We start from the raw sequence: 13,090 nt of genomic DNA, 5'->3' as shown, positions 1-13,090 counted from the left end.
CTTAATCAATGTGTTTAAGAAGATATTCTGTTGGACACAGTAACACAGAGAACTATGCTGTCAGTAGTGGTGACCTGCTTGGTGTTGAAAGTTGATTCCTCAGAGCTTGGCAGGGCTGCTCTCCAGAACATTGTAAGTAGAGAGCAGGCCTCCTCCAAGATCTGACGTAGTGTCTTAGTGTTAGCTATCATCTTCACAGAAGCAGGGTCTAAAGGCTGGAAAGGAAGAAGGGAGAGGCAGAAAGAACACGCAGTCACGCACCCATCGTTTAAAGTCTCATTAGTCTGTCTTATACTTTACTGATGTGAGTGATCATTTTACTAATCAACCCAAGGGCACTACGAAGGTATTACAAGATGATATGTCTTGCTTTCTTAGCCACCTTAAATGTCCTTCCATTGTCTGACTATGGGTTCTTTGAGCTCTCACCTGCTCCAGGCTGAAGTCCTGCAGAGTCGGGGTGACCAGGACACGGAGAGAGACCTCCATCTTGCGGACAAGAGCGCTGCCCTCTAGGATCTGCTGCTGCAGAGCCTTGAAGTCATCCACGTGGCCAACCACATGGCGGCCATGGCGGTTGGCGAAGGAGCCATCCGGGGCCTGGCCATGCAAAGATGAAGCTATTGGGGAGAGGAGAGGAGGGAACCAGGAGACAAAGACACATCCCATTTTGACCAATAGAACTTCATTAAGCATTAGCTTTCAAATGGGCTACTGTGTTTTACTGCTTGGCCTGACAAGCAACTATCTGAGCAGCAGAGTTGCTTAGGGAATGATCTGTATACAATGGATTGAAAGCTAGTAATAATTCCTGTATAAATGATTACTGAAGTAATGTAATGACCCGCTTACATTACATTACTAACTAACTAACTACATAATACTGTTCATAAAAATTGCAACAACAAAAACTTTGAAATTATTACACAGTAATATTCTTTCAATACATACAAATTATTACAACTGCCAAAACAACTGAATGCTAATTAATAGTGCTTGCATAATGATGTGTGTGATAGTGGAAGCCGCACCAGGGACAGCAGCCTCCACCGTGGGTTGCAGTGCAGGAGAGAGAGGACCCGTAGGACTGAAGAGTCCTGTGTCTCTCACAGGAGGAGAGGGAACGTTGTCTGTGGAGAACAACAATGTGACAATGGGAATCAGTCAAGACACATCTGGCAAAAGAATACATGAGTGAGAGTAATAAGTACGGTACTTATTTTGTGTTTCATTCATTCAACGTTTATTTGAAAATTCATTACACATACAAAAACTTAATAAATATGTAGTGACCTCAATGTCTTTAGAGAGACCAGTTCTTCTAAATGTTCTTATTACTTTTCTCTTCAAACCGGGGCACGCTCTAGCTCTGTCATACATTCACCTAGACGTCTCAAACTCTAGAATAGTGAATTTAATTTCAAACATTTTGAAATATTTGATCCTTTATTATGACATATTTAACTTTAAAAAAAATAATGTATTTGACATCCAATGAAGCACCAGCTTGGGAGAGTGTGGATTTTTGAGATTGTGCCCACTGATATACAAGCTCACAGCGAGGCACTGAGTGCCGCGCTGCAAGCTTGTAGATCTGCTATTTTTGAAAAGTCGTGAAAATGTGTGCAAATCTTTGAACATATGCATTTTTAAGCAAACATTTGTAACTCAAATTTTGCTTCTGGGGGGTCCCTGGAACTAAATATTTTGAGATGGGGCCTGTGGCCAAATACATATCATTTTGGGGGTCCTTGGGGTCCACATGAAAATGTTTGAGCACCACTGACATAGAATCTTTTTCTTTTTTCTTTTTTTAAATAGCAGTGTACTTGTAAGCTTGCATCGCGGCTGTGAGCTTGTATATCTGCTATTTATCAATAGTTAAAGCACAAAACAACGTGTAATAATGCGTTCCCAGTTTCCCCCTATGAAGAACATTCAGGGGGGGCCCCGCAGTGAATCCTTGTACCCATGTGGCCCAGAATTTGGTGCGACACCCCTGCCCTTACATAACATTACCACAGTGACATCTTGTCTTGGGAAACGAACTCCATCCATAACCTGACTTTCGCAAGATAGTTGCAGCAGTGCGTAACGCTCTGCCTTACATCTGGGCTCTCTCGGGCAGACTCGATGTAAGGGGCGGGCCATTTTTTGAATTTCTGTAGCAGGTGATTGGATGTGGCCGTTTCTATCACAGTCTGGGAGTGCCAACTCCAACCACTCATATTGGCCTGTCTGCATGACGTTGCACCCAGAATCCGCCTCCTGGGTTTCCACGTGGTCTGCAATCAGACTCTATTGGCTCAGAGCCGCTCAGAGCCCGCCCATAGCTGCCGCTGATTGGTCCGGCCCGGGACTTTACGAGTGTTATGAACTCTGGCCGAGCAAGCCCAGATGGTAAAAGCAGAGCGTTATATACGCAATGCTGCCACCATCTGGTGAAAGTCAGGTTACTCCATCCATGCACTGACAGTAATAGCAGATCTTAATCCATAAAGGACAGTTTACCTCAACGTCAATTGCCATGTAGTTAATGTATTTTTATTTAACCACATGATCCCTAGCGTCATAATAAATAGGCGAACATTCAGCAAAAAATAGGCAAAGATTCTGCAAAAATAATGGATCAATCATGCTGACCGTTGAACAGCTTTCTCCTGGAATGAGGCTGGCTGTCCCCTTGTCCTGTGAGGCGCTGCTCCAGCTGGATGTGCAGCTCTCTAGAGTCAAGAGGCACAGTGCTGTCTCCTGGCTGGGAGCCCTTACTGGCCTGACCTGCATGCATGCATGTGCACAAACACATGTTTAACACAAAGACAGATGGAATGAGATGAGGCATAAGATAAAAGCGATCACTTCAATTGATCAGTTGTGTTGGTAAGATGCTGTGTAATTGATATTTATTGGTTAAAAAGGGGGTTCTGTTAAAAAGTTAAAGAGTCTCTTAGCTCTTTAGTAAACAGAAAATAGACGTACAGGTCGGGATGCCAATTATATCCAATCAGGAGGGGGAATCTCACAAATCATCACTTCCAACGTCACTTGTTTATCCTGTATCCTGTATGAATTCTCTCTCCTGATTGGACGAAATTGGTATCCCGATTTGTAAACAGAAAATGTATTTTCTGTTTACTAAAGGCCTGGAGAGGGAGACCTTCAGCAAAGATTACCATCACAATATAGAGCTATATAACACCTATTTTAACAATGAACACCACATTTAAGTTGACTTCATTCTGTTGTACAACAAATCTAAACTAGTATGTAATGGATCTTCCAGACATGCTTTTAGAGATAAACACAGTCTTACCAGAGTGTGTGCTTTTGGGGACTCCGCCCACCCTGTGGTACAACTGGAGCTCGCTCTGCAGAGACTGGATCAGACCTTGACTCTCACACAACTGCTGCTGGAGAACGCTCACCTCATGTTGGAGCCTAATGAGACACACACACACACACACACACACACACACACACACACACACACACACACACACACACACACACACACACGTGCGTGTGTAACATGTAGAGACGTCCACATTAATACAGGTGTAATTTAGTTGAGTGTTGCTGGAAAACAGCAACAGAGTGAACAACAGACAGACACACACACACACACACACACACACACACACACACACACACACACACACACACACACACACACACACACACACACACACACACACAAATTCTTCCTACCTGTTGATGGTTTCATGGTTCCTCTGCCGGTCCTGTTTGAGTTGTGTGATCTCCTGGCTGTGAGACTGAGCCTCCATCTGCAGCCTCCTGCTTTGCTCCGCCCACCTGTCGGCCTCTAACTCCGCCTCCTTCAGTCTGGCCCGTCCCAAGAGGACCGCCTCCTGAAGGTGCTCCGCCTTACTGCCGTCTGAATGATAGAGGAAATGAGGTTGGAATAGCCAGACAAATAACAGCTAACTAAAACACTAAGGTCTGTCTGAGGCAAATGGGTAAGTGAAGTTTGGACATTGTAGAAAAGAATACAACCTTATTCGGAGACAATGCAATATGACGCCACGATGCGGAATGACATCACAATTGACTATAAAGAATAGATGAATCGGCCTACTTTTGGAAATGCAGCATGAGAGCGTTGTTCTGTGGGAAAATGAAACAGTAGGCTACTTGGCCCAAATACCGTAATGTCATTAATTAGGGGTTCAAGCCTGAAGGGCTGAAACCCCTTTGTTTTCGTGCAAATTTGTATCATTCCTCTGCCACGGGTTTGCTAATTCCCATGAGATAGCAAATGGTAGAGTCGTGAAATTTGCACAACACAGATTTGGAAGTGTGTGTGTGTGTGTGTGTGTGTGTGTGTGTGTGTGTGTGTGTGTGTGTGTGTGTGTGTGTGTGTGTGTGTGTGTGCGTGTGCGTGTGTGCGTGCGCCACATTCAAAGGGTGGATGTGAAAATTGTTGCAATTGGTCCACTATTTTCCAAATACAGGTTGATATTATTTTATTTGTCTGAAAACATTATTCTAGTTGTCTCTGTGTTTATTTATCACACTGACATCTCATAGAAGGAAGAGAAGCCGTTGGGAAACAAACAGATGGACAATTTCCACAGATTTTCACAATAAAAAAAGTGCTAGATTAAACCTACAATTCCCATTTAAATGGTGGTTTTATTTATGAACTTCATACAATGTGTTAGTTATCAGGTGTTGGAAACTTCCAAAGTTCTAGACTCGCTTTACATTTCCAACAGTCCATGTTGGCTTGAACCCCGCTGTTTATTGTTTTATTTTCAACATTCTAGGATATAGTCATTAGTCAATACGATACATAATGTACCAATTTAAATAGAGCTTTTTTTATTTTAGTTGGGATCCATCCAGTCCTTGATCCAGACAATGCTTCATTAACAGAGGTGTGTGTACTACAGCAGTGTATACCTCTGTTGGCCTGCTTGAGCTGGTTCTGCAGGCTGAGGTTGTCCTCCTTCAGAAGTCTGATCTCACCGGACAGCTGTCCCACTGAGTCCAGACCCTGGATGTAGATGTTGGTAGGAGCACCTGTAGAGAGACACATGTTTTAACAGGGTTCCCACACATTTTTACCAATTAATTTCCAAACTTTTCCAAAACTTTTCCAGAATATTTAACCCAATTTCCAGGACTATATAATAATAATAATTCAGCTCAATAACAAGTCGCTTACTCCTATGCACAGTGCCCAAAGACAGGTAGTGTATGACAGTGGCCGTGACCCCCCAAATAATCATATTTTAACTGGGGACCCGGCACCCTGACGAGCACTGAGAGTTGACGAATTTTGTATAACACGTTTCTATTGTGAAAATAGCAGATCTACATGCTCACAACGCCTCGCAACGCGAGGCGTTGTGAGCATGTAGATCGGCTATTTTCATAATTTCTGCCTCTAATATTTGACAATTTGGCCAATGTTTAATTTGTCATTTCAGAGGTATTAACAAAATCAATAACCAAAGACAATGCATAGCTACTTTTTCCAGGGCCTTCCAGGACCCTTGATAAATTCCAAAACTTTTCCAGTACTGGAAAAATATTTTTCTAATTTCAAAACATTTCCAGGAATTTCATGACCGTGGGAACCGTGTTTTAAGCACCATTTATGCAGTACAGTCAGTTACCATCTGCGGTCAGTTGGTTACCTTTCTCCCGGCCGCTGTTGGCTAGTCTCTCCTCCAGCTGGAGTCTCAGGCGGTCGTTGGTCTGGATAGAATCTTCTAGTCTCTGTCTCAGGCTGCGGATCTCCCTGAGATGCTCCTTCATCAGGTCTGAACCTGCAGCAAACAACAACACACTGTAGGTAAACCTTATGGCATCTACAGCACTGTATGTATGGTACATTGGCAAAACAAACAGCTGACTCACAGAGTACACACCTTTAATACAATGATACAAAGCATAAAACTATCCAGCATTAACATATGCATAAATGTTAGCATTTTGTAGATTATACCTACTCAAAAGGTCAAAGACATTATATGCGAGCATACATTTTAAGAAAGTGAGCATTATATTCATATTATTCATGTGTCAACATAAAAAACGCACACAGTCTCATTGTATTGTGTCTGTATCTTTACCGGTGTGACTGGCACCTGACTGGTACCCCGATGACCCTGAAGAGAGGTCAGCTCCTGCTCCCATTGGCCGGACCCCGTAGGACATATCCCACAATGCACTGTTCTCCAGCAGACTAGCCCCAGCTTTCATGGCCGGGCTGGCGTTCAGGCTGGCATTGAAGCTGGTAGCGCTGGCGCTGCCACCGAGTGTAGAGGGCAGGAGTCCATGGCAAGCCAGAGGCAGGAAGCCGGAGGGGTCTGATTGTTGGTGGACAGACATGGGGTAACCCTGGTAAGACCTGGACTGGGGAATGGAGAACCCTGCAGTGGAAGAAAGATAAACCAATGCAAATGTAGTTTAATCAACTCTATGAGAAAGACTTCTTTCTGTCAGAAGGACTGTAGATTCTTTCTGTCAAAATGACTGTACTTCTTTCTGTCAGTAGATTTATTAATTGTTAGTTCACTTTGCAATAAACCAGTAACATGTGTGTGAAATTTATATTGGTGTGAAAAGCCTGGCAAATCCAGGGAGAGAGAGGAAAAGAAGAAGAGAAAAAAGGGAGACAGGGAGGAAAAAGTGAGGTTATTAATTATTTCCAGGCAGAGAATAACCAAAGGCCATTGACCTCAACATGGGAATCTCACATTTGCAATCAACAACAGAATTAGATATCACAGAAAAACTCCACTGCAAGCTAATTGCATATGAGTAGAGCTATTGTGTAATGATCCTGAAAAAAAGTAGGCTACAATGAGTTCAACTTGAAGATAAGCGTGTGGAAGACAGCAAGAAAGGCAAGCAATTACTGTAGGCAGATGAGGATTATGCAGCCAAAGACGACCCTGTCAACTCTTGTTCAGTCAGTTACAAACTCATTCCATCTCTCCTTTTCACTTTTTCACCCTCCATCTCTGTTCAAGGGGCTTGTAGACAGTGCCTGGTCATTATTAAACCATAAAGACTAAATGGACAATGGTCTAACATTCTTATCTTTTTTGTCCTACTGTACATTAGGGTGTGGTCTAGACCCAGATTAGTGAAAGGTGTTAAGGAGCCCAGTTTTCATTCATCAAGAACGAGATTCTGAGGTTAGAAGATGATTAGATACCATTGTAGCTTTGACTATAAAAGATCTCAAATTGTGATCTGGAGAGTTATGGATGTCATGCTCATGGGTCCTGGACAACGCCCAGGAAACCAAAATCATTGAGTACCGGTGAGAGGTGTGAATGAGCCATGGTCCCAGAGCCGTAATTAGAATAAGTATTTTTGGTGTTACACCAATACGTTTGGTGTAACACCGAATGTGTTAGATTAGATTATTGTTACAGTAATAATCAGATCAGACCGTCAAACAAGGAAACAATTAGTTTCTAGTTTACACACACAAACACACACAAACAAACACACACACACACACACACACACACACACACACACACACACACACACACACACACACACACACACACACACACACACACACACACAAACACATACAAGTGCACACATGCACATTACATATGTGCAAAAAGGCACATGTGCACAGTCTGCACACATCATAACACCCACCCCACACACACACGCGCGCACTCGCAAGCGCACACACACGCATACCCACACACATGCAGAGTCATTGCAACGCACTTTCACTGTCTCTCAGCTGTCGCTGTAACATCTGCAGCTCCTGTTGCACCTCGGCCAGAGAGAAACCCCCCCTCTCATTGCCTTGGTACCGAGGTCGCAAGGTGGCAGAGAGGGGATCAAAGGGCAAGGGTGCCCTCTGAGTAGAGGAAGGGTTGGGGTGGTGCATGGTGGTGGTGGACATAGGGACTGAAAACAGTCCTGCTATGGATGGAGAGAGAAGAGGGAGGAGGGATGGAAGAGAAGAGAAGAGAAGAGAAGAGAAGAGAAGAGAAGAGAAGAAAAGAAAAGAAAAGAAAAGAAAAGAAAAGAAAAGAAAAGAAAAGAAAAGAAAAGAAAGTGGAACAGCATAATAATCAAAGGAGTAACATGTGCTAAATGTGAGTGACAGGTCCTAACTGACTGACCTAGAGCCAACTAAAACTTCTAAAGCTTCTAAAGCTCAGAAACTGAGCTGTCTCTCAGCTGAGTAGATCAGCTCAGCAGTTTCACCACTTGCATACCTGTCTGACTCGTGTCAGCTGCCCGGTGAGGAGAGCAATGCATGCTGGGAGCGCTGACAGAGGACAGGGCTCTGTGGGATGAGGCGATGGATGGAGGGACAGAGGACAGGGCTCTGTGGGATGAGGCGATGGATGGAGGGACAGAGGGATGATGTGGCATGGTACCGTTGTAGGAGTGACAATCTAAGGAGATAAAAGGAGTGACAGATGGCATGATGAGTCATGGAATGAGAGGGCTTTCATGAGTGCCTGTTGTTAACTCTGAGATTATACAAATGGAATCAAATGGACCATTACGGATCCATTTGATTCCATTTGCATAGTCATAAGGGTTCATTTGGTTCCTAACTAGTAATCGTTTAGCTGGCAACCCCCTGGTAACCCCCTCAATGTTCCCTGGGGGTCACACGGTGAAAAGGTTGAGAGGCAGTGTCCATATATACCGTACATATACTATATAATACTGTATATATGTAAAGTGCTTTGAGCACTTGTAAAAGCGCTATAAAAATGCAATTCATTATCATTAAATGTAATTCATTATGCCCAGAATGTTTACCTGTACTGGTCCTGCTGGGAGCCTGGGCTTCCTCCTGTCCAAACTCACTGACAGCGTCCATGTCAGAGCACAGCTCTGCATCCTCATTGGTGGAGCCCTGCTCGTCAGACACAAAGGAGATGCGGTCCGATTGATCGGTGGTCTCGGAGAGGGCGTGGCTGCTGCAGGGTGTGTCCGAGCGCTGTTGCTGCTGCTGATCATGATGCTGATGGTGGGACTGGTGCTGGATGAGTCTGGCACGGAGAGACTCGATGACCTTGTCTTTCTGCTGTAGCTCCTTACTTAGCCTGTGAACACATGACATGACCTGACATTTAGTTGATTATTTCCACACAATGATGATATGGGGCGGCAGTGGCTCAGGGGTAGAGTTGCCGTCTTAGAACACAGAGGGTTCCCAGTTCAATCCCGGGCTCCCCCAGAGTTAGTGTCGAAGAGTCCTTGAGCAAGACTCTGAACCCATAGTTGCAGCCTTTTTGCATGGTTTCCTCTGCCATCGGTGTATGAATGTGTGAATGTAATGCACAATTAAAGCGCCTTGGTAGCACTATATAAATGCACCATTTACCATTTATGAAGGTATACAGATAATAATAAATTGTTAAATAATTTGAAATAAATTTGAAATGTGCAGGAGAGGTATGATGAAGTTTATTATACAAGTGATTATACGAAGACCTCTCCTAAAGTCATTATAGATAATATAACAGTTGTCCTGTGAAAATGTAACTAATAGCTTGCAGGCTACGTATCATTTAAAACAACAAAAAAGTGAAAATAATGGCAAGAATAGTTGAGCTATGAGTGATGCAGTTCTTAAACAGATCTGTTCCCTCTATATAAAATCTCTTAGCAGAAAATAGCCAAATAGCTGCTATTTTTGGCGAATGTTGGCAAGAATATTAACGCCTGGGTTAAAGCTATTCATTTAAAATTTGCAATAAATTAATGTAAGATAGTAATCAATCTTTTAATAATGAACCACTAAAACAGTTCACCGGAGTCTGCTAGTATTTCACTATAATCCTTTTCACTAGATCCACAAGAGACAAGAGAGCTTGTAGATCGTCCTATATATACAATGCATGCTGATATATGTTGTGGAAATAATGTAAGCCAGTCATGCACAGAAGGTGATAATAAGGACACATTCATACATGATCACAGATCCTCACACATTTATACACACACAAACACACAAGGGACAGTCATCCAACCTACATACAGTACATAAGGTATAGAGTGTCCCCCACAGCTGATGGAATTAACAGCAATGTGATGGTGTGTTGACACATGGACCGTGAGTTGGACGTCACTAATCTAAAGCCATGGCAGGCAGATGCTTATAGAGATGATTATAACACCATACATAGACAGTCACACAAACTATCATTGTTATTATTGTATGTTTTAATCCTAAACCCAAAGCCTGAGTTATACTTAGTTGCTCAAAAATGTCTAATACTAACCCCAACATATTTTCCTAATTGTAAAACTGAGTCTGAGAATCAACCATTTTTCTGGTGAGGACAAATCTCAAATGGCAAAATGACTTTTGGGGACATTTGGGCCTCACAAGTAATACAAGGACACACGCACGTACGCACGCAAGCATGCACTACATTGAAGCTATTATGTTCATGCTCCAAAACTGTATTTTAAGAACACCCTAGCTATTACATAAATGTTGGAATCAGTGAATGCAATAACTTCTGTTTCACCTCCTCTCACTGCTTGCCAGAAGCAAACTTCAACAACATCATAAACAACATCATAGCCTGTGGCAAATCTCAAATATTGCCTTAGCCTATGACTCTGCTATTATGTGCTCATTCTTGTTCTTATAGTAATATTTCTGTTTTCAACTTTCTCACACTTTATTATTATCATATATCATTATTATCATCATTCATCTCATTTGCATCCTCATCATCATCATCATCATCCCTGTCTGTCTTACTTGTCCAGTTGTGTGAGCAGTGCTCTCCTGTCCCTGTCAGAGTGTTTCTTCAGCAGGAACAGCTCTCTCTCCTGGGCCTTCCAGTCCCACAGAGAGAAGGAGAACAGAGAGTCTCTGTACAGCGGGCTGCTCTTAGACAGCATGCCTTTCCACAGAGGAGCCATAGGCCCCTTCAACCCCCGGCTCACCTGGCCAGTCTGCCCGGCCAAAATGCCTCCTGCCTGGGCTACAGAACCACCATCCCCGCCCCCTTCCCTCCTCTCCTCCCTCGCGGTCCTGTTCGTGCCCTTCTCGTCCGAGGACACTGCAGGATGTCCGGCCCAGTTGTTGTCGCTGCCGTTGTCAGGAACCGCCTCCGTGGCGATTACTCGATGGGTCTCCACGGTAAACGAATGTCGTTCATCAGCGCCGCGGCTGAGGCGGTGAACCCAGTGGGCTAGTGACAGCAGGTGCAGTGACGAGGCAGAGCGTGATTGAGGGCTAAAAGGTTGGAGGGCTGGACGGAGGGATCATCAGTCATGTGAGCAAAGCAGACTAAATCCTGTGATTAGGTTCTAGAGATGGATGGGCATCCCTGTGGAGCTGCAGTCTGGTGGCTCCCCCCGCCCAGCTGCCAGCTACTCTACAGTAAATACACACTCACACAAGGGATCAATCAGGCAGGCAAGTGGCTACATGGCACGTGCTGCACAGCACAACCCTCCAGTTCAGACCAGCAGAGGTACTACAAGTGAGAGCGCAAACCCTTAAAGATCCACCACAAGTACAGTAACACTGATATGGTAGGTGAATAGGTAGCAATAACAAGGAGTAGCATAAACACCAGTCAGAGGGTGGTACAGTAGAGCACCAGAAACAGTCTCAGCATGAGCTCAGGTCAGCCATAGATACACAGACCTGGTTCTTTAGTCCTACTAAAAGTAGACTACTGCACTATCATGTAATCCCACTTGGATCGTATGTGGGACCTGGGGCAGTGGACATGAACTGAATTTAAATGAATGGAGATAAAATTCACTGATAGCAGCTGCAACCCTGACTGTTGTGGTCTTACGTGAGACAGCGTGCTCTGACACTCTATATGACTGACACACTATATGACTCACTATGGCTTATATTCATTTGCCCGAGGAAAACAGTAGCTACATCTCTCTCCCGTGTTCTTTGCCTCTCTTTCTTCTACTTATTCATTTCTCTCATCAACCTATTTATTTATTTTCATGAGTCCTCCTCTGTTGGGCTATATTCCAGTCCCAGCTCTGGACAGGTTCTGTTGGCCTCGGGGAAGGGCTTCATCTGAACATTCCATAAATAAAACGTTGCCTCTTTCCTCTCCTCCAACCAGCAAATTCCGAGAGGACAGAGGTGGTGAAGAGAATAAGAGATAGAGGTTGAGGAGAACAGTGTAAAACAGACGGCTAGCCCCGGGGGTTCCTGTGTTCACGCTTCTCTGACCCTCACAGACAGGAAAACTGTCGAGGTTGAACGTTCACGCATAAACCAGCACATCCTCTGCCTTCAGGCTGTCCAGTCCAGATTCTACACTGACACACTCTGCACAGATTCCCCTTTTGTATGTAGGCTATGCTTTGATGACGGTTTATAAAGACCGAAAGCTCAAAATAAAGTGAAACAGTTTGGACTCACTGATGCTTTCAGCACCTTATCAAAGATTTAGCCGGTTGGAGTGGTGGTCATCCTTCATCAACCCTCGATCAGACAAAAAAAAGCAATAAAGCGATCAATCCAACTTAAGCTCCAGAAAAGGTCAAGAATCGATTCCAGAGAAGTTCAGGAGTGAATGTGCAAATGTAATCCATCGTCTTGGATCAAACTACCTTGTCCACAGCAAATATATTGTTTAGCCAGAAAAGATCCTCTTTCGTAGTTTACAGGTCCTTCACATCAAAGCTCTCGTATTTCCACAACTGGCAAAAGTCTACAGCAGGACTGACGTACAGTAGCTGGATGCTGCACCATGCGCTACTCTTGATATAATGCAGCAACATTCTATCTCTTACTACCTCCCCCCTCTCTCTCTCTCTTACTCTCTCTCTGCTTTGCTCACCATTCACACGCAGCCTCTCTCTCTCTTTCCCTGTCTCATGTGGGGCTTTAATTGTTGCTGACCTATTTCCCTCTCCATGCGAGGTCTTAATAACTTAACCTGATTAGAGGCCGTGTCAACACGCTCCCAGCCCAACGCAGCTAGCGAGTGCGCACCTCAGCCTAATTATGCCATCAATACGGATACACACACACATACACACTACATTACTATACATGTATATGAGTACTACTGATAGCATTTATAAAATAGTGTATGAAATAGCGTGAATC

General features: G+C 43.9%; 1 protein-coding gene across 7 annotated transcripts in view; it reads right to left on the bottom strand.

The window, feature by feature from the left end:
• Positions 1–13,090, bottom strand: part of pde4dip (phosphodiesterase 4D interacting protein) — a 106,323-nt gene that overhangs the window by 5,749 nt on the left and 87,484 nt on the right. For 5 of the 7 annotated variants that reach the window (XM_080730271.1, XM_080730269.1, XM_080730275.1 and 2 more), the window contains exons 29-40: positions 8,791–9,077; positions 8,232–8,414; positions 7,732–7,932; positions 6,102–6,401; positions 5,664–5,795; positions 4,924–5,043; positions 3,709–3,895; positions 3,314–3,438; positions 2,644–2,778; positions 1,032–1,130; positions 430–620; positions 75–215 (exon numbers count right to left, since the gene is read on the bottom strand). In XM_080730271.1, the coding sequence (XP_080586397.1) occupies positions 75–215; positions 430–620; positions 1,032–1,130; positions 2,644–2,778; positions 3,314–3,438; positions 3,709–3,895; positions 4,924–5,043; positions 5,664–5,795; positions 6,102–6,401; positions 7,732–7,932; positions 8,232–8,414; positions 8,791–9,077 (2,101 nt within the window). The remainder of the gene's footprint in view (positions 1–74; positions 216–429; positions 621–1,031; positions 1,131–2,643; positions 2,779–3,313; positions 3,439–3,708; positions 3,896–4,923; positions 5,044–5,663; positions 5,796–6,101; positions 6,402–7,731; positions 7,933–8,231; positions 8,415–8,790; positions 9,078–13,090) is intronic. The other 2 variants (XM_080730270.1, XM_080730274.1) reach the window with 2 other exon arrangements.

This window comes from Nannobrachium achirus (genome assembly GCF_963921795.1).
Source record: "Nannobrachium achirus genome assembly, chromosome: 1".
NCBI lineage: Eukaryota > Metazoa > Chordata > Actinopteri > Myctophiformes > Myctophidae > Nannobrachium > Nannobrachium achirus.
This window is presented reverse-complemented; position numbering and strand designations above follow the sequence as displayed.